Genomic DNA, 26,890 nt, shown 5'->3' on the forward strand with positions numbered 1-26,890 from the left:
AGCTCACAGTCTAATGGGAAGATAATATGAAAAGGCTATGTACAAACATATCCTGGATAAATTGGAGATAATCTTGGAGGGAAAGCATTAGCATTAAGGGGAATGAGGAAAGGCTTCTTCAAATAGGTGAGACTTTAAGCTAGCCAAGCAAGTAAGGAAGAGATGAGGAGAATGGGCAAGCAATCAAGGGATAAGGGATAGCCAGTGAAAATGAACAAATTTGGTGGAAGGGTTGTTTTAGTGGAGGCCGGTGTCACTGGATTTTAAAATATGTGGAGGGGGGGGCTAAAGTGTAAGAAAACTAGAAATACAGGAAGGGGACAAATTATGATGGGCTTCAGAAGCCACACAGAGGAGTTTATATTTGATCTTGGAGGTAATACAGAGTCACAGAAATTTAGTGAATAGTGGGAATGACACAGTGGACTGGAGTACAAGTTTACTATATATATATATATATATATATATATATATATAGGAAAGCATGGTAAAATTGAAAAAGAAAGAACAAAAGTTACATAAGAGAGCTAATGAAGAGTACATATCAAAAGAAATGGCCCTTTAAAACCCAGTCTTTCTCAATTTTGCAGCTTTGCTATTGCTTTCCCATTGTTATTTTATATTCTTTTACAAAGCAAGTATAAAAGGAGTGTCTCTCAGCCCCAATCCCAATTAATGTAACAAATGTCTCTTTGAGTTACAGAATCAATCCATAGATCAAATATGTTAACTAGGTGTGAACAATACCAGGACACCTCTGTGGAATCAACCAATCAAACACATAAAACTAGGTGTAAACAACCTGGTGAATAAGGTTGAAAATAACTAAAGTGTTCTGAGTCTTTGGATGAAATCAAATTACTGAAATGCATTTGGTATTACTTATGCTAAAGAAGAGTCTGACTCTGTGAGTTCAGATTTGAAGTTGGGATGAAATAAAGCACACTCACAGCTCATTCAAAGTTAACAAAACGAGGTTTACTTAGCCTTAACATAGAAAGGATACTCCAGCTTGGAGAATCTGGTCAGCAGGACAGTGTGGTGACCTGCTCAAATTCATAGGGCCCCAAATTTGAAGGGCCCCAACTCCACAGTAGGTGAGCCTTTATAAGTCCATAGGTAACCAAGAAGCCATGTTAATATGACCAAGCTACAAGGAAGCCACAGTTTGAACTCCCCTCTCCAGTAAATCAAGTCCAGGGGAAAGATGCCACCTTTCAGAGTAAAACTAGCTGATTCCATCTTATGAGGGAAGGAGGGAACCCTGATAGATAATTGGATCTATCACAAGTTGAAAGTAGACACACTTATGGGCCTATGTATATCAAAGAAGGAAATTCTGAAGGGGATATTTCTAGTAACTGCTCTGTGAGTTAAGTTTTGAGAAGGCTTTGAAGAGGCAGATCCCTTGCATCCGCTCCAGCAGGCAACAAAGTGGAGGAACGCGCCAGGAGCCAAGAAGGAGTGTCACACTTCACCCCACCTTGACTGGAAGAAAACTTTATAGCCTTCCAAAGGTCAGAATATTTGGACTTCCCATCAGCAAATGTAGAAATGTCCCTGGAACAGCAGCAGCTGATGGCAAAGTTTGCTTTAGAAGCTGAAGACAAAATGGATCCCTCAAGAACAACTTCATGAGGAGTACAAGAAGGGAGAGAAAGACTTCTATCTAACCAAGAACTGTGCATTATGCCTGTGCCACACATGTTCCCTAAGTTTGAGTCCACTCTCCCCTGGACTCTGTATGTATTTGTGGGAGAGTATGTCACAAACTTTTGGGGGAAATGTTTTCAACACTTATTCTTGCTATACCACCTTAGTAGATATCACTAAGAGATAATTAAGTCTAGCTGGCTAATTGATATTAACTGGATAAGAAAAGGAAAACAAACCTATGGTGACTTGTAAGTGAGAGTACTGGAAAAATACTCTCCAACCTTCAGAGTTACCCTCAGAATCCTGAGAAGTAGTAACTACTTTCTAAGGACCCAACTCACCAGTTCAAGAGAAAGTTGGTAAAGTAGCCCCAACAAGGATGCCACCCTGAGTGAATCTGGAAATGATTCTTCACCTTCAGCTCTAATACATGTGACTTGTAAACATGGAATGTTAAGTATGTGAAGAAGCAGAAAATAACTAAGGAAAATCCTAGCACCTTAACACATACACATACACACACACAACCACTTTGCATTACCTGGAAACTGAGTAGTGCAAATGTCTAAAAGCATTTGTAGTCAATCATACAGAAGAATTAAAGAACTTTATGATTAGAATGAATCCAAGAGACAACCTCATTCACACCCTTATTTGACAGATGAGCAAAATGAGGCAAAGAATACTTAAATTACTTGTTCAAGAGTCACATACCTTGTTAATCACAGAAATTGAATCCTGAATCTTGGCACTCTTGAATCTTGGTACTCTTTCCACTAGATCATATTCCCACTCCAGCATGTTACTATTACAAATGTGTATGTAACTTAGATGAAATTTCAGAATCAAATCAGCACTTTATTTTAACAGTTAAAAATAGTATTCTTCTATAATTTTTTTCTAGAAATGTTGGCAATATTCCCTACACCCTTCGGGATAAATGGAATTTTGTTACCAATAGAAAGGTTCTTTATATCACAATAAATCCCATTCACCTTTTATAAATAAATTGTAGGACTGCATTTTAAAAACTACCTACATATTATCAAAACATCTATTTACTTGTTTAAACACACCTTTTAAAACAATAGTGATAGATAAACATATATAGGTCAATGAATGGATGTTACAATTTTAAATCAGCTATTTCTGATGTCATATACACATAGCCTAAAAATTATCACTAGGTGCCTACCAAATTATAGAGAATACCTTATTTGAATACATAGGTTTCAAATTGTTTTGCAGCATAATTATATATTGTGCACTGTATTAATCATCCCAGTAACCTTTTTATAGAGCAAGATATGAGATATGTTATGTAACTGATGTATGTAAGCTTAGGAGATTTCCTCTGAAATTCTGGTACACGATGTGCACTAGGAATACAAGAAAACACAAAAGCATTTAAAAAAAACAACTTTTTTTTTAATTCTGATTGCCAAATTATTTAAGGCATGTATAAAAAAAGCATTCAATATACATTTTACACAAAATAAACTAAATTACAGCATAAAACAGGTAACCAGGCAATGGTATTAAAGTCTCTTTTCTAAAACTGGATAATTGTAAACATTAAAAAAAAGACCGTGGGACTATTCAAGTAATAGAACAATCACAGATGTCTTCTGATACGCAGGCTATTGGGTTATTTGCCATTCAATATTTTTAAATGGATGTTTCATTATTCATAGATGCTCATTATTTCCCCATTTAAAATCTATACATTATGTACAACACAGTTTTTGTGGTACTGGCAACCCCATGCCTTCCAAAAGTATATTTTCCACCATACACAATTACAATGAAACAGTGAATACAGTAACATTTCACACTGATGCATCTTAACAGGAGCCACCAAATAGACATCTAAATTGTATGAAAGTGTCATCATCACAGTTAGTCCTTCTGAGAGGCTTGTGGAAATATCTTAAGGGTATGCAAGGTTCAGGCACACTGATACATAACATTATTTATAATTTAAAAGCAAAAGGAAAAGAAAACAAATAGCCTTTTGTGGCTAATACATTTCAACATGACAAAATCACTTTTTTCCTTTATTGTGTGGCTTGCAACTTGGCAGCAGACCCTGTGTATTTGAGCCTGGTTACTGATATAAAAAGTAAAGAATATACATATATAACACATATATATGTATGTATATATATATATATATATAAAAAGAAGTTTAATTACAGCGACATTTGTTACTCTGTGATAAAATCTGCAATTTACAAAAATGAAATGACTGCTTTTTGCCTGCCATTAAGGCATTTCAAATTAACACCATGGAACTGATGTCTGTAATAAAGCGCTTCCCCATGTGATCCAATCACATGACAGTGTACATTTCCAATCTCTTCACTCTCTGCAAAAGAAAACAAGGAACCTTAAGAAAATCCTTTTTTCATAATTAACATTGAAAACTATGAAACTGAAGAGCTTGCTTTATTGTATTAATTCTTTGGATTACTCCAAGATAATATTTGAAATAAAAAAGTAAAATATAAAGTTTGTCATAATATATAATGTGAAATCCAATCATTTTATTTTTAACCTGTGGTTGAATGAAACTAAAAATATATTTAGATTGATATTTTTCTTTAGCATTATCAATATACATCTCCTGTTTTTACAACTTTACTGTTAAAACAAGATTACGCAATGGGAGTCAGAAGACTTTAAGAATGTTAGGAAACTCCTGGTATAAAGATATATATATGTTCTAAATAAGGAATATAAATGCTACACAATTAACATAGCAAAGTAAAAAAAATTAAAATTGCAGTTTAGAAGGAGCCTGGCTTTCAAGCTTAAAAATGCCTATCACTAGCTTGCTTTCTTCCCTGTTAAGACGTCTCTTTCTTTAAAAGTAATTCAAAACTGGCAGGATATTTACCTTCTCTGTGCAGGAAACATACCAGATGCAGAAGCCTGAGCAGCCACCTGCTGAGTAGCCACAAGGGCAGCAGAGGTTAACCCTAATTGACAAAAAAGAAAAAGAGGTCCTGTTTCTGTGGCCTTTAGAAAGACAATCTAGGTGCAGACTTTCATGTTGAATCTCTGTAGAATCCACAGCAGTACTTTGCCCTTTCCTAAACAAATGCATAAAACATTGCATACAACAAAGACAAAGAACAAGATGCCTAGTCTGACTAATATCTCTTTACTGGATATACTGAGTTTGCCCTCCTTACTAGCCAGTTTAACAGAATCCAGCACTCCATCTCATGTTCCTTTCTGAGTCCTGACACTGTATAGTGCTAAAAGGCTTGCATACATTATAGAATACAAACCCCATTAGAAATAAAAAGTATCAGATAACAAGAGGAAACAAAAGCCACATTGTAGTACAGAACCAACATAGTCATCTATTTGGTTAGGACATATAGCTTTTCCCAATGATGAAGAATAATACATTCTATAAGGTACATGGAATCATTAAATCATATTTAGAAAGGGTAACAACTTTTATCCGAAAAAGCTAGATTCCTCACAAGCTCTTTTCCAAGGGAAGCTAAGGTACTAATCTAGGAGGAAATATTTTAATTCTGTCAGAATATGAGATTATACACACACAAAAAGTGATCAAACTGGACAGAAAAGACAGAAAAAATTAATTTATCTTTTTTATGTCTTTTATGTTTGTATACTTTCTTTTTATGCATATGGGCAATTATTTTAGAAATTATAGACATAACATCCTTGACATAGACAAGAAGATCATCTGCTTGAGTTAGACTGAGTAGTTATAAAACAGAAGCTGCATAAATAAGGATAGTCCCTTACATTTGTATAAAGCCTTCCCACGTAAAAAAAAAATCAACTTTTTTTTTGAGGTAACAAATACTTCCCAACACCCAAACTCTCAATAAGGTATATTTATTCCCCTAAAATGGTTAAGTTAAACCATCTAGTAGAGCACAGGTTCTTAAAGTTTTGTATGTGTGTCATGGACCACTTCTTGGTTTATGGACTCCTCAGAATAGTGGAGTTTTTAAAAGTCATAATTGAAGAAAATGCTAAATATCAATTAAAAGTTAATGAAAATAAAGATGTATTTTCTCCATCTAAGTTCATGGATTACTATGTATTCCAGGGCTTTATTGTTGTTCAGTCATTCATTTTTTAGTCAAGTCTTTGTAATGCCATTTGGGGTTTTCTTGGCAAAGACACAGGAGTGGTTTGGCATTTCCTTCTCCAGCTTATTTTATAGATGAGGAACTGAGGCAAACAGAATTAAGTCATTTGCCCAGGGTCATATTGCTAGGAAGTGTCTGAAGACAGATTTGAACTCATGAAGATGTCTTCCCAGCACACTATCCATTGCCCAATGCAGCTGCCCCTGGGCAAAAACCCTTATAATACGACTGACACTCATAAGTTATTTTTTCTTTCTTTGTAGTTTACCCAACATTAACAGAAAAGGCCAGTTGGGAGGACATCCAGGGCATAGGGGAGAGACAGTGAGAATGCAGAATCAGAGATTGATTATCTTGTTAGAGGAATAGTAAAAAGGCCAGTGTCACTGGATTGTAGATTATACGGAGAGGAGTAAGGTATAAGGAAACTGAAAAGGTAGGAAGGAGACAGATTAGAAGGGCTTTAAAGCCAAACAGAGGATTTTGTATTTAATCCTGGAGGTAACAGGGACCCACTGAAGTCGACTGAATAGAGGAGTGACATGACTGGACATGCACTTTAGAAAGATCACTGTAGCAGTTGAATAAGGCATGGATTGAAGTGGGGAAAAACAAGTCAGAAAGACCAATCAGAAGGCTATTACAATAGTTCAGGAATGAGGAGATGAAGGCCTGCACCAGGGTGGTAGCACCATCAGATAAGAGAAGGCAGTGAAGACAGATGTGAAAGGATTTAGGAATTTAGATTGGGTAGGGGAGGAGGGATGAGAGAGTGACAGTAGGAGGATGATACATAGGTTTTGAGATTAGGTCATTGGAAGGATGGTTCCCTGGATAATAATAGAGTAGTTAGGAAGACAATAAGATTTGGGGGAAAAAATAATGGGTTCTGTTTAGTACTGTTTTAATTTACACTGTTTTACTATATGTTATTCTTTTGTATAGCCTTAGACTTTTCAAAATGCCATTATACCCATTGTTTCATTTTACCCTTAGATTAGTCAGGGATGCAGAAAGTTAAGAGGTAAAATGGAAAAACTCTACAACATAGGACACAGTGATAATCATCATGTTATTAACTTTATATCTTCCCTAGCAAAGCAGATTGCACTTAGTAAGCATTTATTTAATGATAAGTTTTATTAAAAGAATGAGTGAACAGATCCTATCTTCCTAAGATTTATCTTAACATACACTCATGTCAATTCCATATTAAAATATATTTATCCCTTTCAACCCTTATCCTCAATGGATCACATCTGAGGTTTTGAGGACCTTAGCAAGTAGTTGATTTTGAAAGTAGTAAGAGTTGTATCTAATTCCTTAACTAATACTTTTTAAAACAATTTTTTTTTTATTTTGGAGGCAATGGGGGTTAAGTGACTTGCCCAAGGTCACACAGCTAGTAAGTATCTGAGGCCAGATTTGAACTCCGGTCCTTCTGATTCCAGGGCCAGTGCTCTATCACTGCATCACTTAGCTGCCCCTGCTAATACTTTTACAGAAAGCAATTTCAATGACTCTCTAGGAAAATATACTCATCCAAGTGCTATCATCATATTTTTTTTCCCTTCTACTTTTCCTATAGCAATCTGATTGCTGTATTTAGTATTCTGTAGCCAGACCATCACCCTCACTCACTCTGTGGCGACATTATTCTGCTGATAACATCAACCAGTGACAATCAGCTAGAATCCAGCTCTTATCTTGACAGACTACTTAAATGTCAGATATTTCTCTAACAGAACTATTTTTCCAATGTTACATTAAATCTATGATACAAAAGCTGTGTCAATAGGTTACAAGAGGAAACAAACAAAAAGAGGCTGATGAAAGAACTACTGACCTTGAAAGGGGTCATACTGACCCGGTATTAATGGATAACCCATTCCAACATGTGTGTGATGATGAGTATGAAGATGACGCTGACTGAAAGGGGAGTGACGATCTCGTTCTCTCTCTGCTTCCCGCTCACGTTCAGCTACAGCCTTTTCTATAGGCTATCATGAGAAAGTGAGAGAAGGAAAAAAGATGACATGGTATTTTTCGAAAAAACTTGTCACACAGCAATGGTACTAAAACTTTTGTTCCTGTTAATGTTTATAAATAATAAGTAGATAGGTGCAGAATTTAAGATTATTCCTCAAAGACAAAAAAAAAATGACACTAATTTTGTTTATTGTATGTCTTTCCTTATCATTCTAATGACTATACTTACATGCAATTACAACATGGTCTATCATTCAACAAGTCAAAATGGGTAAAATTACTTTTTAGAGTGGCCCTTAAACAACCAAATATCAACCTTGTTTTACATATTATAAAAAATGAAGATAAGGAAACAAATCATTTTTACAAATTTATAGCATGGAAATTTTCAGAAAACACAGACTAATATTTTAGAATGCTCTCTGACCTCTCATCCCCAACTATGTAGCATAAGTATTTATGTAAGACATAATTAATGGAACTTACAGAAAGTAGGAAATTACAGGAATCTATTTATACCCATTCATCTGCAGTTACTATATTATATAACAGCATCTAACTCGATTCTACCAGAGTTCCCTTTCTCCCTTACATGCAGAAATGAAGGTAGTTTTGTAAAAAAAAAACTGTTTTGGGGTCAAGTTTTCTGATTATACTCATGCTTTTTTTTAAAAATTGGCATTAACTTACATAAAATCATAAGGACACCAGCTCTATCATGTTTAACTACATATGTGACCTTGTGAAAATCACTTCACTTACCTGAACCTCAGTTTCATCATCTGTAAATAAGAGGTTGGCCTAGGTGACCTCTTAGGTCACTTTCAGTTCTAAATCTATGGTCCTATGTAGCTTGGTGCTAAAATAAATAAAGGCAGTTTCAATTTAAGATAGTTGCTAAGATAAGTACATCAAGGAAATGCCTACAAAGCTCAGCAACTTGCTTTCAAATTTCCTTGTGTGTGTGTACGTATGCATGAAGGCATGTTTTTGGAAGTTATGCTTCCAAATCAGGCTCTATGAATTTCAGTTTTCACATGAAAGCCTTAACCTAGCTTTTTTTTTTTTAAATAAAATGAAATCCTGCTACGGTACATGTCTTTCCCCCTCCTAATGTGAAAAAGCATTTTCATTTGGAACAAAGCATTCTTTATGTATTAGTTTAAAAAAAATCTTGAATTCAGAGTTGGGCTCCACAACCATTCATATTCTGAAACTCTTTTCTACTTTGTCCTCTTTTCCCCCAAAACATAGCATTCTAAAATAACAACAAAAGGCAGCTTACAGCAGGGGACTTGCTGCGGTACTGGTTGGCATGCTGCTGAAGCAAATCCAGTGCTTTAGATTCAGTGGCTGTTTTCGTGCTGATGCTAGGGCTGGTATTGACTTTTTCCGCCTCTTCTCTCCCTGACATCTTCCCATAAACAGGATAATGAAATCCTGGAGAGAGATAGGCCCCTGCAGGTAAACAACAAATGCCACATCAAGTTACTGGCTGCCTTTTTATTCTCCTTTTGAACATCTGAGTTACACTGATTTGGGATGGAGGTAGAAATTATTGTATAGGGGTTACATTAAAAATGGGACTTATCTTCATTTACTTATATGTCAATTTTCCCCCCAGTTAATTCATAGATGAATGGAGGTTATAAATAGAGTTGAGTTTATAGTCATTTCATACATTTATGTGTTCTCTTAAGTGAAAGGAATAGTAACTATAATAGTTCTGACAGTAAGTGCTTAGAAAATTTTTATAGGCAATAAAATATCTGTCAGTCCAACAGTAATAGCAGACTGTCAGAGACTATGGAAACTAGAGCCAGGAACTCTGACAGTTCATAAAAAGAATATCTTATATTGAATCAGTTTCATCTGTGAAAGTATAACATAAAATCAAGAAAAATAAGTGTCATTTAAGAAGTTCCTAACTTATCCTAAAATTTTAAAAGCTAATACTGGAACAGAACTTTCACACATACAGTTAAACATGAAAATCTTTTCTCTTAGGATACAATTCACTTACCAGGATAGCTGTGCATTAGGACAGGAGAGACAGCCCTGTACGCAGGATGATTGGGATCATACATCTGTGGATAAGGATAAGCATGTAAATACTGTATGTATGACTGATGTTGACTCATTGGAGAGGAGACAGCCACTCTGGCTCCTCGTGAGTCCTTCCAGTTTACAGGAGTCTTTTGATCATCATTTTTTATCTTGCTCTCTTCCAGTGACTGAGAATCAGGATGCTTGGCTTCTTTCGGTTCCTCTTTGATACTTGTTAATGACACAGGAAGGCCAGGTATCATACTCTCTTTATTAGGTGTTTTCCTTGGGCTATCCTCTTTTAACTTTTTTTCTCTGTCAAGTTCTTCTGACTTTTGCTGATCAAGGTATTTAGACTGGTATACATAATGGTGCCATGTCCTTGAATCTGGATCCTGACAAAGAAACACAGGGATTTCTAAAGTTAGTTTCAGAAAGGTTCATCGAAATGTTATTGCTCATGTTTCAGCACAGCAAGTGTTTTCCTTTTAGCATATACATTTCATGTAAGTTTTAAAGAGGATTATTTCTTTATTCAAATGTAAGCTAGTAACAGTAAATTTAGCTACCACTGTGAATATTAGCATCATAAAACTCAATGGTTTCTTATTTTATTTCTTCATTATCTTACTGGAACTGAGATTTAATATACTAATGTAAGTATTAATGTAGAGCTTCACAGTTCAGTATATGCTAAAATCCTAATTACAACAAGATTTCAAACTACCACAAATATCTTCTCAGTCAAAAAACTTAACATATGTAACAAAAAGTTATTTGCCATCTTGTGAAAATAATGTTTTTTGCTTTTGTAACAAAAGTGAAGCATCTTACAAGAAGGAATTTCTAAATAGCATTTTTCAACCAAACACTAGTAATGACAAATAATCAGTATGCGGTCAAGAAAGTCCTTGAGGAAATCTTAAGGAAGAATATTAAATTCCAACTAAAGTTGAATCTATATTCAATAGGGGAGGAAACTGATGTGATGAAAAGTTAGCTGTTCTCATTCAGAGAAGACCATTTCCAAAGCTCCTTGGGATTAATTTAAAAAAAAAATCCATAATACAAAAAAGAACCTTACCACCACCAAATTCAACTCATTATACAATGAGTAAGTTAAGGCCTAGACTTTTGTAAAGTCACACAGCTAGTCAGTGGAAGAGAGAAGACCAAGAAATCAGGTTTCCCTCTTCCCCACCCTCCCACCTCTGCCCCCTGTTCACTACTCTTTCCACCACACGGATGGCAAAGACCTGAAAAAATAAGAGCACATGAATCACAGGGCTTCCTTAATAAGCTGCAATGAATGAAAGTGCTTTGGTTATTCATATACAATTCCACAACATATGTTTATCTAATTGAAGTTTCATGACCATTTTTCAAATTTTAGTGAATTTGTTTTTAGGGATGTTCAATAATTTGGCCTTAAGAAAATCTCAAAAAGTCAGTCAGATAGACTTCTCCACCCATTTTAGCTTTAGTGAACTTGATTATACAGTAATACATGGAATATTTTAAACATCACAAAAATAAAAAAGTTGGGGTTCAGGTCCCAAACAGCAGAAATTACATAATTGAGCCCCTGTATGACCTTAAAAAGAAGGGAAAGGATATACAGGGGCAAAATCTACCAATTCCTGGTAAATGGTAGTGGAAATTGGAAAATTTGAAAGATCAAATATTTGGCCATCTAGTACAAGTCCCTTGTTTTACAAATGAGAAAAATGAGGCCCAAGAAGACTAAATGACTTGTTTGTGGTCACAAAGAATTACTGAGCTGGTACTAGAATCCAGGGCTCAAGCCCCACACCAATGTTGTAGAAGAAAATTTGTATCAGGCGAATCATAAATTTCTTTTAAATTGAAAGGACTTCAAAGATCCTCCAATAAAAATACATATTAAAATATTAATATACCTTTTATAGAACAGGACTTCAGAGATTTAATATATATGTGTGTATATATACATATGAATGATATTAAAATATTTAAAAATGCTTTTTGAGGAGAAAATTAAGGAGGGGAAATCCTTAGTGTTTATAGAACAAAATGCATAATCAGATCAGGCCTAGAAATGTACAATTCTCAGATTGCTCTCTATGTCTAGGGCCATCTTACTTGTTTAAATCTTGTGGTTGGGTCTACACCTGTCTGCTTCATGGAATCCATGACAGATTTCATTTCTACAGCCTCCTTAATAAGTTGGTGATTTTCCATCTGCTTAGCTTTGAAGCTGTCGGACTGAAGCTGCTGCTGGTGATTGGACAGAATCTGTGATTTACCTGTCTCCTCAGTTTTATTAGGCAATGCTGGCCCAAGTTTAGTATTGTTTTTGTTAGGCTCTGGAGTAGTAGGAGCTTTAGAGATGGTGGCAGATGGCATATTTTTCTGTTTACTTGGGTCCTCCTTGCCCAGTTCTTTCAAAGCGAGTTCATTTTTTCTCTCACAGTCTCTTCCAGTTTGAGCCATTTTCTGTTCTGCCAACCTCTGGTCCTCATAATATTTCTCATACTGCTGTCTGTAAGCAGGATTAGTGGCTATTAAGGATTTCTGGTCCATATAGAGGCCATAGGCATACTGTCCATAATAAAGTGATTGGGCAAGTGCAGGATGTCTTTGAGTTATTACCGACTGATGTTGAGGTGGTAAATTAGAATTGTTTTCCATTTTCTTAGAATCTAATGGCTCTGCCTTGTCTTTTCTTTCCATTTCTTCTTCAGACTCCTTTTTGATCTTCATTCCCTGTGTGTAACTACTGTTCCCAGCTGCAGGGGTGCTGACTTGGCCTGAGTGCATATAACTTGGAGAATAATAAGTATCGTAGCCATGGTAATAGGGAGAATGGGACTCTTTTACTTGGGATGATTGTGCTGTAGCTGAAGAATGCCCTTTTACAACACTGTCCTTACTCGAAATAATATCTGAAGGTGAACTGGCCTTTGACCTCATGCCCTCTGACCTGCTGTCAGAACCACCATCATCAGCAGCATCTGATATATCAGAATAAGCAGGGCTATTTGTTTTAGTAGCTGAACTTTCTGCCCCATTTTGTGTCAACACATGCAATGGCGGCATAGGAGACTGTCCATTCACCAAAGGGTTACATTCCATTCTGGAAGCACTCCCTATAGAAGGGCTGGGTGCATTGTCTGTAAAAGTGTAAACCTTATCAGCTTCAGCTTTAATACTTGCCATCCTGCTCTCTTGAGATTCTGACAGACCATTAGCTACCACTTCATTCTTGCTGAGATGGTCCTTTAAAAAATGTCCAGATAAATCTTTCCCAGACCCCTTTGTGTCCTCAAGCTTTCCTAGTTTCACATCCATTTTAGGGCTTCCTGACTCTTTGCTTTCTTTATCTTTTGCCTTTCTCTTTTCCTTTTTCTTTTTGTCTTTGAGTGATGTGAGAGCTGGGTTTATAGTGCTTGGCTCTCCCATAATTGTGGGCTTTGGTTGAATAGGTTTTAAAGGAGGACTCTTTGGTGTAGCCTGAACAACAGTGGTTGTGAGTGAGGGTAATCCTGATATTGACCCCGTCGTGGTAGTTGTAAAGGCTGCAGTAGGAATAGCTATCAATTGGGGAGGAGTAGGAGCTGGAGCAGGAGCAATAGGCCTGGCAGTTTTAAGTTTTGAAAGGTTTTTGTCCACTTTGCAACTGTTAGCTTTTTTGCTCTTGTCTTTATCTCCCGAATTTTTCTTGTCTATTAGTCCCTCTGCTTCCAATTTGGGCATTTCAGTGGCCAAACTGCCATCTGTTACTGAGCAACTATCCAACGTGGCTGACATATTAGAGATCACTGGAAGGTTACTGAGTTCATTGTTAAGGCCTTTCTTTTTGCCAGAATTCTTGCCAGCTTTAGAACTGACAATTGAACTTGGGCCATTATTAATCAATTCTTTTTTACCCTTGGGTGTCCCAGGGGTGTTTACAGAGCTAGGGGATGTTGGTGCTTTTAGTGGATCAAATGTTGATATGTTTGTGCTTGGCTCATTGAACTGAGAAGCCATGGTACTCAATGCTTCCTCACAATCCGAAATTTTGTCCTCGCTCTCAGGCTCAAATTCCAGTTTGCTTTCTGGGTCTAAGTGTGCATGAGCCTGGTGGTAGCGTAGTCCATTAATGTGCTTGTACTTTTTGTTACAGTTTGGGTGTGGGCAATCAATTAATACCGGAGAAGAGCAACCTTGGTCCAAAAAGGTAGTCTCTGGTTTCCCCTGAGGGGTGGTTGGAGTGCTTCTAGAATTAGTACGAACACGCTTTCCAGACTTATTGTCCTCTGAACTGGAGTTCAAATCCAGTTCCATAGGAGGCTTATTTTTTCTCTTATTGGTTGAAGAGGGACTGGCTTTGACATCTTCAATAGCACAGTTTGGAGGTGTCCTGCGTCCACTTGAGTTCAGGTTACCCCTCCTCCCTTTGCCATTAGCACCACCTCTGTTCTTGTTCTGCAGCCCTCGAGCTTCTGCAAAGCTAGCATCATTTCCTGGTACATTTGCTGTAGATCTTGCTCGCTTCCCTCTTCCTCGACCTCCTCTCATTTCCAGATCACTTGTTGGTGACTCACAAAACCTAGGCAAGCAAAAGCAACAAAAGTGAAATTTAGGTAACACAAAGAAGGTACCTGTTGTACTCCAGTCATCAACAGTATTTGAATCACAAGGGCAGCCCATTTCTTCCACTGGTAATTTCACCAGGTGGGGTAAAGTCGGCCACCAAAGACATTTTTTTTTAAGAAAACTAAGTAAAAACATCTAAAGTGACCTCAAATTCAACTTAAATCTGCATAACATGGAAAAGCATTAAATAACATGGAGAGAAGGTGCAGAGAAATCTCAACAGCTATGTTTTTAACATGTGTGCAGAATTGTTAATTTCTCTTCTTGCTTTCAAAATAATATTAATTTGCATAGAGTTTCCATTTAGGAAGGAAAGGGAAAAAGGAAAAAAGAGCATTTAAATAAACTGTTTCCAGTTACCTGGGGGGTGCCCAATCATGCTTTGTGCAATCCAGCAGTGTGCCCACATAGGTCTTATTCCTCCATGTGACATTTACCACTAAGACACCTGTAGTTGGGGGAGGAAAGAAGAATCATCACAGTTGGTACAAAACTCCTGTTTTCATTTTTAATTGATTTTGATGAACACAGTGCTATTCTCATTTTCTTTTAAAAGGCCACTCTTCCTCATTTTTGGTTTCAATGATCTTAACTTAAAACCCACAGGAAATTGTGTGTGTGTGTGTGTGTGTGTGAATAAGACAGAATGTGTGAGAGCGTAATCATATCTCTCTGCAGACAGAAGGCAATCATTTTTGCCATGTCCTGCTATAAAATGGCAACACTCACCTCTTAATTTTTCTATTACATTTAATTGCTTTCTTTTGGCAGTCAGCCAACATAAACTGAGTGCCAGTTACCAGTGTTTAAATCAGAAGACTGAAAGTAATGGTTTTTTTCCCCTCAAATCAATAAAATAAAATATTTTATTCCTCCCTGCCCCTAAAAGTATGGGAAAGTAGCCACCCAGACTAGGTCCAAAAGCATTCAATTATCAATGTTCTCTTTCAACAAAGTGCTCTTTATTAACAGACTTTCTCTGAGATAACAATGAATCCAAACTGAGGTGAGTCCAAATCAGTATTTGATCCTGTTTTATATAAAGGTGTCCTAAAATAGTACTCTTAATAAAATAAATAAGTTTTTTTTAAAAAGATCAAAACAGCTTTACTTTCAGGATTATTCCTGGTGGAATCAATCTTAGAATGCCTGTCACAGAGGATTACAAAATAAATAAAAAATACCCCACCCCGAGCCTCTCCCCATGCCATTTCCTATGAACTATTCTGTTTTTACCAACTCTTCCTTACAGATGATTTAATTTAGTGCTGCATCTGTGAATTGCTAAATTTGACTGCTCGCCAAATGTTACAGGGAAGCATAAAACACATGATGCACTTTTCATTTCTCTTCTAAATTTACAGAACAAAAAAAAAATTACACTTTCAAGCCTACCCTAAAAGCACCCAATTTTTGACCTAGTATTTAAAATTCCTATTCTCACAGAAAAAAAGTATTTAAGTGTTTTTTTTAAGTGTTTAAGTATCCATTGTTTTCTACTGCTAGCCTCCACTTTCTCTTGGAAATAGACATTGGGACATTATTAAAACCTTATTCTGTTTGGTTAACTTAATAGGGTTATATCTGTGATTTTTCATCTGTTCTAGACAGCAGTATCAAGGCAACCTAAGCTTACAAACCAGGTCAACGCATAACTAGAGGAGAGATTTCTTTAAAAAAAATTATCAAAGTAGAATTGAAAATTGTTTCCCGTAAGTATAGTATTGCTATTACTTAGGGGACAGCTGAATTCTATTCACTCTATCAAGTCTAGCAGACAAAATGATAACAAAAAACAAGCCTTTCTTCAATCACGGTTGAGGTGATTGGATTTCCCTTAGGAAATAAAAGATCCAACAATATTAAATTAATATTGAAATCTGAATCGACAATTGAGTATTTAGTCAGAATTTGCACAATGTAATCTAGTTGAGAGAAACAGCATTTTATCATTTTAAAATCTACACACACACACACACACACACACACACACACACACACACATCTTTCTAGGGACAAAAAAAAAAGGTTAAAGAAAGAGAAGGGGAAGATTGATTTGTTTTTCACATTGTCTCCTCTAGGGCACTGTGTGATGTCAAAGACCTTTCCAGCTGCTTAAAATTCTTTAGCATGCCAGCTATATTTACTGCTGAAGAATACATCTGCATCGCCAGAGGGTTACTGCATTTTAGCTTTAGATGCAATAAGCTGAGTCACCGAGTTCCAGAGGCCCCAGTGTAGTACAAATGTATAATTAAAAATGCTTGAAAGGAAACATGAAAGAAACAATAAATGCTCCATTCTTGAAGTAATAAAATTAAAAACAGGAAAAGTCTGCACAAACACTTAACATTTGCCTGCGCCAAAAGGCTTTTGTTACTGCTTTCTCCCTATGGGTTTCACGTTTCCAGCAAAAAAAAAAAAAAGTGGTTTGGGATTGGTTCTTTCTTTCTGGGAACACTAGTATCTGATTGGCTGCACTGAGCACTGCAGTAGAAACCTCAAAAAGCAAGTGCCTTAGATAAATGAGCTTTAAAAAGGGAGGGGTGAAAGAATGTAATACACCAGAGTACTGAGCATGCAAAAGGGTGAGACAGAGTGAGAGGGAAGAAGAATATATAAGTAGAAACAGTTTTTATCGAGGAGGAATAAGCCCAATAGTGAGAGAGGGTTGCCTAATGCTTCCTGAGTCAGTAAATCAAACACTGGTTTGTTTTCAATAACAAAGATTGTCAGTGAGATGAAAGGTTATTGTCTGCTAAACTGTGTTGTGTTTATACACTAAGACCCATGCCACCGAGCTTTTCAAGATAACATTTAAACCTGTTCAGGACTGTAAGAACAGAATGTGTTGTAGCAAAACAGGATAAAGAGGAGTTTGGGGGCTGAGAGGGAGGAAATGAATTCCAAAACAAGTAGTAAATCATAGTTTATCTGTGGCTGTGTTTGAAACTGACAATAGCTCAACTGAAGATGAAATCACCATAGTAAAACATTCAAATCTCTCCGTGCTATTTTTAGGAGCCAAACATAAGCAAATGCCCTCCAAAAGTATAAACAAATGAACGTTTTGTTTTTTAGAATTTAAAAAAAAAATTTTTAAATAAATCATGTATGCAAATAAAGCTCAATTTCAATTTCAAAAAGACCAAGGCTCAGCTCCTTCTAGAAGTCGGGTTATTTCTTGGGGCACTTTTTTTTTTAAACAGTAGCTATCCACAATGGTTAATTAACCATTTCCTTCTGCTTATTTTTATTTTTGTTGTGTACATGACAGTTGAGAATACTGCACAATATATGTGTGCTTAAAATTCACACAAATAAAATCATATACAGATGTACACATTTAAGTTCCTAGAATGGAAGTACATAACCTGAGGTTTTCTCACATAAATTGTACTGTTTTATGTTATTAAGTAGGAAGACTTATGTTCAAATTACATGTGTCACAGAAAGTCAAATAATTATGTTGTAGCATGTTTTGGTTCAGAGAGGGGAAAATGGATTATCATTTCACTGAAGGGTTGAAGTCTTGTAATATCTTGTAACCTACAGACATTCAAAATAACCTTTAAAAAATGAAAATGTTCAAATTATACAAACTGCAAAGAAAATATCTCTCCCAGACAGGCCATTTCCCATTAGCTAAGATGTAACCCTAACACTTATCACAGTGCTTGGCACACAGTAAGTGCTTAATAAATTCTCTTTCATTTACTACATTCAACAATGAAATATTAAACTGTTAAAACTAGAAATGTAGGGTATGTGGAGGAAAGAAGGTCCTGTGTAAATGTAAACAGCAAGGATGGTGAAATTGTTTGCTTCCCTTTTATATATGGCTTTATAGTGTTACTTTATTTTCTTAACTACAGAGGAAAATTTACTGCTAAATAGTTATTTTTTAAAAGAACACAAACAACATAGTGGTAAATCAGACTTAGGAATATGAAGAAAGGTAAGACCCCGCTGAAGAACACGACCTCACAATAAGAAGAGATATCATAAAATACAAAAAATTCTCAGTGGCAGTATGAATCAGATGAATAGGTATTAACATCTTTTGAAGATGAAGGCAACTGATATTTTAGTAATTACACTATAACTGGGATTCTTAACCTAAGGATCAATTAACTTTTTTAAAAAAATTTGATAACTATATTTAAATATAATTAATTTTCTTTGGAATCTTGTATATTTTATTTTATGCATTTAAAAAACTGCTCTGAGAAGGGGTCCATAAGCTTAACTAAACTGCCAAAGGAGTCCAGGACACATATACCCCCCCATACCCCATTAAGAATCCCTGCTATGAAGGAAAGTAGAATTATTCACTGTAGATTAGAATAGTACTTTGTTGTTCAGTTGCTTCAGTTGTGCCTAGCTCTTTGTGACCCCATTTGCAGTTTTCTTGGGAAAGTTCCTGGAGTGGTTTACCATTTTCTTCTCCAGCCCATTTTATAGATGAGGAACTGAGGCAAACAAGGTTAAGTGACTTGCCCAGGGTCACATAGTTAGTAAGTATCTGAAGGCATATTTGAACTCAGGAAGATAAGCCTTCCTGATTCCAAGCCCAGTGCACTATCAACTGTACCACCTAGCTGCCCAAAAGAGTACTTATGCTTACATTTTAAAATTTCCACATAAAAATGGCACATTGCTTCATTTTCTTTCATGCTCCAGCTCTGATAGTTTCTATCAATTTTTGGAAATTCAATGAAGAGAAAGCTCATCACCAAGGGCTAGGCCACCAAGTAATGAAAAATTCTGTATACAACAATTCATAATCAACTACCTCCTCAAGTGCGGAGAAATTACAGTTGTTGTCAGCCAGTGACTACCTACACTGATGAAATCATGGCTCCTTAAAGTATTTTTTTAATTCTTTGTTTATTGTGTACTTAACAATCAACACAAATATTTAAAGAGGATTATATTTATAATACTCTGAAAAATCTATCACACTATTTTTTTGCTACACAGAGGCCATTAAAATTGAAATACCCCCACACTTAAACATGGAGTCAGTTTCATCTATATTTCTATTTTTAAAAGAAGAAATATACTTTTGCAATTTTAGTACCTAAATGGGCATTTTAAAAGGGTGGTAAAGGGTTTCCTGGCAAATCTGGGTAATAAAACATAAGATTCAAAAGTTTTAAAAGATGGAAAAAAATTTAATGTGCCTTAAAGCATTACAAGCCTTAAATTATAGCACTATTTCAAACTATAAGTATAAATTAACAAGAATGTTTGAACAGATAAGACACAAATACCTGTTAACTAATAACAGGTTGTTCTTAACTGACATTTTCTGTTTTCAAAAGTTATTCAGTATTCAGATGAGTACTATAAAGAAAGCAACTAGATTACTGGAAGCACCTTTGTGGAACGGAATATATTCGCCACCTGTGTATCACTGCAGGGCTGAGTACAAAGAAGCTCTTCAACAAATACAGGTTGAATAAAAGACTCTTCTTTTTTTTATATTATTAACAGTGGATTTGGAAGCAGCAGACCTGTGTTTATATCCTTGATCCACTGCATACTTGCTGTGTTGATTTTGGGCTAATCACAAAACTCTGAGCCTCAGTTTCTTCATTTACAAAACAGAAATACTAATACTTGTACTAATCTGCTTTGTCAACCTTTGTAAACATCAAGGTGAGAGAGATAGGGAGTCAGAGACAGAGAAGGTATGGGAATAAGGAGCTGATGGCCATCAGGGCTTTCTCTCACCTTCTGCAGAATCTGGGAGATATCCCAGCCGGTACGTTCAGTTCCCTCTTTAAGGCTTTCCAGAATAACCTTCCTATTAGCCAATTTGGTTCTTTACCAGAGCCTGGGAACCACCAAGTTCTTCCTTATGTTCCTTTATCCATTAGAAGCTGAAAAATGAAACTGGACTGCTTACTTTTGGTACTAGCTTCGCTAGCCCAAAAGCAAGCTTGTGCTGCCGTATTCTGTAATAAAATATTTTCCACCTAGAAGTCATGGGATCAGAAGATCATACGTTTAGAGTCGTAAGGGAATCTCGAGGTCATCAATCACCACCCCTTTATTTTACAGATGAAGAAACTGAGGCCTAGAGAGGTTAAATGACTTTCCCAGGACTAGACAGCTAGTAAGTGTCTAAAGTAGGGTCTGTATCCAGGTTTTTCTGACCTTAGGTCTCAACTCAATTCCCATCTTTTGCAATATGCCTTTCCCAGTTCTAGTTATTCTTAATGCTTTCTCTCTGAAACCACCTCTAATTTATCCCAAAGACATCTTGTGTGTACATAGTTGTTTGCATGTGGTATCCTCCATTAGATTGTGAGCTCCTGTTTTTTAACCTTTCTTTGTCTCACCAGTACTTAGCACATTGCCTGGTATTTAGGAGGTGTAAGCACCAACTATACAAGGCACTAACTCTCAAAACAGCTTATGGTCAGAACTATGTTTTCAAAAATAAGAACAATGTTTTTTGAAGTCTCCACTTCTAGTTATTTCTTCTGTTCAAAAATGGCAGTCAATTCTTCTCACAAAGATGCTCAATATTACCACGGTATTATTAAATATTTACTAAACACTGGTTACATGGCAGAGCACTAGTTTTCAGTTAAAGGTGGTCTTTGTCTTCAAAGACTTCACTATCGATTATAATGACAAAACAAACCCAGATTAAATATTAAAAAATGTACAATTCTAAGTAGTCATGTATAAGTATTTTCTTTGCAGATCATTTATTGCTTCAGTAAGCATTTTGTCAACTTTAAATCATTGTAAAGCTATTATTATTGTTATAATTATCTATAATCATGCCAGAAAACTTCAATTACATGTAAAGACAAAAATAAAATGATTTTGGAATCACCCTTTTTTTTGGTACCATCTCTTTCTTCTCTCCATTAGCAATAGATAATTAAGAATTTATTTTATAATGCCTAATCTATATTATACAATAGCCTCGCTTTTGTATCTATCTCCAGTGCTTAGCACAGTGCCTGGCATGTAGTAACCACTTAATAATGCTTTTTAATGTATTCATTTTTTAATATACAGTGGGGATAAGGAGCCTCTTTTTACATTTAGCAACTCCCTCAGCTTCATTTCATCAAGCCTGCAGCAAGTGCAGAGAAGTGGTTTTGCTCCAGAGACAGTAACTGAAGCTTAGAGAAATAAGCAGCCAACCTAATTCAGAGGGAAACCTCTGAAGAGCAGTCCAGGGGTAATGAACAATACTTCCCAAAAGCTTTATTCAATATTTTGTTGTTGTTGTTGATGACTGTTCCTGTTATATAATGAATTACAAAATAGAATTTTAGAACTAGAAAGAGCTTGACTCAAAACACTGGTCTCAGGAATTAGGAAACTTGGCTTCTAGTCACAACTTCACCATTACTCACTGTATAATTTTGGGCAAATTGCTTTATTTCTTTGGGTCTCTGAAAATTAAGGGGTTGGACCAGAATTAGGAGCGGTTAACCTGGGGCTCATAAGTTTTTTTTTCCCTTTGTCTTCTGATAAATTAATAAAATTGGTTTCCTTTGTAATTCAATGCATTTAAGAACATTATTATGAGAAGGGATTCCAAGGGTTTCACCAGACTGCCAAAGGAATCCATAACACACACAAAAAGGTTGGGCATTCCTGGAAGAGTTGAGGTATTTTCCAGTTCTAACATCCTATGCCTCTGAAATGGTATCCTTAAATAAGTAACTTCAGCCTCTCATTTTACAAGTGAGAAAACCTAGGCCCAGAGTAGTGAAGTGATTTCCCCAAGACCACACAACTAATTACTTATAGAATAATCACTAGGTTTCTACCTCTTCCCCCTTCTCCCTGCCCCTTTCCACATATACTGCCTTGAGTTAGCAAAATTGGAATCCACCTAAAAACAAACATGAATTTGATCCTTCAAAAGATGAAATAAATTCATTTAGTTGTTTTTCAGTTGTGCCTTTGTGACCCCATTGGAGTTTTCTTGGCAAAGATACTTAAGTGGTTTACCATTTCTCTCTCCAGCCCATTTTACAGAAGCAACAGGGTTAAGTGATTTGCCCAGGGTCACACAGCTAGTAAGTGTCTGAGTCCAGATTTGAAGTCATGGCCTTCCTGACTCCAGGCCCCACAATCTATCCACTGCACCACCTAGCTGCCCTGACAAAATAAATGCTGGTTTTAAATATAAACCACAGGCACAGCAGAATGAAGTAGCCCTGATAACAAAGAACAAAAATAAAGCAGATAGCTTTTGAATGACAAAGGAACTTTCTGATAAAATTTTAAAACCTAATTTACTCCAATTAAAAAAAAATGGGGCCTAGAGTAGATTATCTCTAATGTTTCTTGAAGTACTCAATTCTATTGTTCTATAATCCTTGATGCTATGCAACATTTTGAAAATTATGGGTCTTCACTTAAAAAATAAACCTTGCATAAAACATAGCTCCAAAGAAGAAATATGATAAAACCACTTCCTGCCACTCCTTTAAAGAAATGTGAGGTTCAAAGGAATTGAATGTTGAACTTTTTTATTTTGTTGATGTACTGATTGGTTTTGATTTTGTTTTGTTTTTGTTTTTGTTTTTTGCTTTTTAGTGAGGCAATTGGGGTTAAGTGACTTGCCCAGGGTCACACAGCTATTTAGTGTCAAGTGTCTGAGGTTGCATTTGAACTCAGGTCCTCCTGACTCCAAAGCCAGAGCTCTATCCCCCAATTGGTTTTGATGCTGTTTTTCTCTTCTTCTTCTTTTTATATCTTTCTTTAAATATTTTTTGTTGTTGTTTATACATGATAGCTTTCTGGAAGGGGGAAGAGTAAGAGATATTTGGAGAAATTTAGGAGATGTAAAAACAAGGAAGTTACTCCTTAGTGCAGAAAGTGCTGTTCTAAACTGATGCACATATAACTAACCATGTTATTATTAATAATAAAAATATCAATGACATATTTTAGTAACATCAATAATTACTACTGTTAATAATATATTCATATATATGATCTTATTTAGACTTCAAAACTACCTTATGCCATAGTGGATAGAGTCCTGAATGTGGAACAGAAAGACTTGGCTTTGAATCCTGCCCCCAATACATATTGGCTGTATGGCCATGGATAAATTACTTCATTTCTCAGCTTCTTCATCTATAAAATGGGAAGACTAATTCCCATAATACCTTTCTCACAGAATATAATGTTATAAAGTTCAAATGCACAATTTAAATATCTTTGTAAACCTTAAAGTCCTATTTAGAGGTCAACAATTATCATTTTTGTGAGTCAGTCAAGGCAGATAATTATTTTTGAGTTGCTCAAGATTTTACAGTTGAATTAGTGCGAAAGCCTGCACTAGAATCAGAATTTCCTAATGGAAAGGGTTCACCTAGCTGGGTAATCTCTAGAACCCACTACTCCTGACTCCTAGCCTCAGTGCCTCTTAGAAGACTCTCTTTTTACCTTTATGAAGCCAAAATGGATTATTAATTCTTCCCAGATCTCTTGTAATCCTCAACCTCAAGTGCATTTGCACAGCAATATCCTATGCCTGAAAATTTCTTCTTCTATTATCTCCGTTTGTTGAAAGCCATCTCTTCCTTCAGCCCAGCTCTAGTGCCACCTCCATATAACAATTTCTCAAATATTTGAAGAGTAGAGATTCTTAATCTGGGATCTTTGAATTTTTTTTAATATCTTGATAAGTGTATTTAATATAATTGGTCTGCTGTGTGATGCTATGTATTTTATTCTATACATTTAAAGACATTACCTGAGAAAGAGGTCAAGAGGCTTCACTAGATTGCCAAAGGGGTTTGTAACAACACAAAAAAGGTTAAGAAACCCTCTATTAGAACATTTGTACCTTTTGTCACACTCCTTTGTATAAATATCACATCATCATTTTAATTTTAAGCTCCTTGAAGGCAGGGGTGCTCTCATTTTTTATCTTTGTATCCTTAATGCCTGACATTTAGTAGATATTTAATAAATATTGATTTGATCAATTGCCTCCCTAATAATATAAAGCCACACACAAACTGAGCAAGCAACATAACCTTTCTGTTTGCACTTGACTTATTAAATAAGACAGTTCTTTACAGATGGTTTCTGTTCTGAAGATGCTATTAAGTCTGGTATGTAAATTATTCATTTCTGGTGTTTATGAGAGAAACTTTTTCCAAGAGCTGGGCAAATGCCTAATTTCCCAGTGGGGTGATCTAACCCAGTTTGTCTATTGTTGGCAATCTTAAAGCACCTAATCTCATTCTTGTGAATGACTCTTTTGCAAGTACTGCAATGATGTGTGTAAAACAAAAAATAATATTTTTGAATTCTTATTCAGATCGCCACATCTGGATATGCATGACATTTGCTCATGCAAAAAACCAAAAACCAAACAAAAACATAAATTTCACTCTAAACAATATTATCATGTAATTGCTTTTGTTGGTTTAGAAAATTTTTTCCATATTTTTCACTTGAAATATTTTAGTTACAACAAAAATGGCACAGTGTCATAAGAGTTTCATGAATGTGGAGTAATGTGTATTTATCTTAGTTTTCACTATTACAAATTAAATAATGATTCTAGAACCGGACACTGTTTGGCATGCTCTAAATCACTGCAATTCATATAACAGGCTCATAAAGGTTTGCTGTAAAATTTCACACTTGTAATTTTAAATGCCAGTTGACATGCCTGTTTTTTATCATAAAGAAAACAAACCTTCAAGCTTCTATCTACAGATCTTTTTTTCAAACAGGGTTTATCACAATCTAAGCATTTTTTTCATTTTGTAATTAAATTACCTACTAAATACTGTTAGTTGAAGAATGAAAATTCCACATTACTTACATTAAGCTTATATATAGCAACTACAAATATTCTTTTCCCCTTCTCATTCTTTCCCCCTTCTCATTCTTTTCCCTATTCCTTCTCCTCTTTCTTTCCTCCCTCCATCCTATCACTCCACCCTCCAATGCTAGATTGAATGTTTGGGGAGTCCCTTTAATCACTTCCCGTAATCAAAACCATCTGGAACACAGACCTGTGATTAGTCACCCTCCACATTGGGCTTTATCTGAACAAATAATGTGCAGGATTGGAGCTAAGAAGATAGGGCAGCACTACAATGGAAAAGTGTAATGAAACACTTCATGCTTTAGTATCCTGCCCTAGGCTCATATAAACTTGAGACACATTACTCTAGTATATTAGTATTCAAAAGCAAAGTTTAACATTAAAGATGAAAAGACCAAAGGAGTAAAACCTGCCAGTCAGATCTCCCTAGTCAGTGATAGGAGTAGGTTGGCATTATTATTCTTCTTTTATTAATTGTACCACCTCTAACAGTTCAACACTCCTAATGCCATTACATATTATTTTCAGTAAGTTATTGAGCAGGGTTAGTTTACTGAATGTTGTTGGGGAGCGTAAACAGTGGGAAAATGAAAGCTTAATTCAGATGAATGTGCTTCACAAAGAGCAGAAAGTAAACAACATATGTTGAAAAGCTGCTCTTTGTATTTAAAAAAGAGGTGGGGGTTTATTTAATGCCACTCTGACAGTTTTTTGCAAATGTCATGTGATCATCTGGAATGCAGTTTATTTGACTCTTAGAAAACAAAAACGAAAAACCTAAGGGATTTCTCACAAAATATACTAAACAGGCACTGAAAAATTAAACTGAAGAAACTGTCTCCAGGAGTCTACTACACAAAAGAACACACAGGCATTTCCATCACTGTCGCTTCTCCTTCCCCCCTCCACCCCCCACCCTCCAGCCTTTGTTCTGAAGCCTGATGAACTGTATTGATTTGGGAAAATCATTGAGCTCTTTGGAAAACTAGACCCTGGCTTATTCACCACCATTTATTTCTTTCTCATGAAGACAGCTGGTCAATATTCAGTTGACTGGCCAACAAAAAGAAGCTCTAGCTGCTTTTCTTTTTCTTGCTACCCTAGTAACATTATCCTTTTTCATCTCTGGTAGAAAATATAATGAAATGTTAAAGAAGCCTTGTTAAAAGGGTGGATGATTTTGGATAACAACATCACTTGCAAAGAAATACCAAAGCCAACACAAGCAAGTCACATATATTGGTTACTTATGTTTGCTGTAAATTTATAATACATCATTAAACACTAAACAAAAGCTTCCTATGTATTCCCTCAATGGGAAGGGGCTAAAGCAGAAGTAATTGGATGGAGAAAGAAATGACTAACAAACATACTGAATGACAACCTGACTTTTAGAAATGTTTTTGTCAAAAAAATCATAGCAACAAAGGTTATTTTCTTTTCAGTTACAGTGATCTAAAATCTTTGTTCTGGTAAGTTTAGGACTAGTTTTAGAAAAAAGCTTCAGTAAGACTTGAAGTAATTATTAACTAAAGTCAACTATCACATGTACATACATACATACATACATACATACATACACACACATGTATAT

The 26,890-nt window shown here is 35.7% G+C and overlaps 1 protein-coding gene across 6 annotated transcripts in view; it reads right to left on the reverse strand.

The window, feature by feature from the left end:
- Window positions 1–3,062: 3,062 nt before the first annotated feature.
- The window catches only part of ZNF608 (zinc finger protein 608), a 202,337-nt gene continuing 178,509 nt past the window's right edge, over window positions 3,063–26,890 (reverse strand). For 4 of the 6 annotated variants that reach the window (XM_021009710.2, XM_021009747.2, XM_021009705.2 and 1 more), the window contains 7 exons: window positions 14,814–14,901; window positions 11,955–14,406; window positions 9,811–10,228; window positions 9,073–9,245; window positions 7,645–7,798; window positions 4,556–4,637; window positions 3,063–4,024 (listed from right to left, as the gene is read on the reverse strand). In XM_021009710.2, the coding sequence (XP_020865369.1) occupies window positions 4,018–4,024; window positions 4,556–4,637; window positions 7,645–7,798; window positions 9,073–9,245; window positions 9,811–10,228; window positions 11,955–14,406; window positions 14,814–14,901 (3,374 nt within the window). In that variant the 3' untranslated portion in view covers window positions 3,063–4,017. Of the gene's footprint in view, window positions 4,638–7,644; window positions 7,799–9,072; window positions 9,246–9,810; window positions 10,229–11,954; window positions 14,407–14,813; window positions 14,902–26,890 lie in introns of those variants that run through there. The other 2 variants (XM_021009733.2, XM_021009740.2) reach the window with 2 other exon arrangements.

This window comes from Phascolarctos cinereus, unplaced genomic scaffold, assembly GCF_003287225.1.
Source record: "Phascolarctos cinereus isolate Bilbo 61053 unplaced genomic scaffold, phaCin_HiC Scaffold_4;HRSCAF=312, whole genome shotgun sequence".
In the NCBI taxonomy this organism is placed as follows: Eukaryota; Metazoa; Chordata; class Mammalia; order Diprotodontia; family Phascolarctidae; genus Phascolarctos; species Phascolarctos cinereus.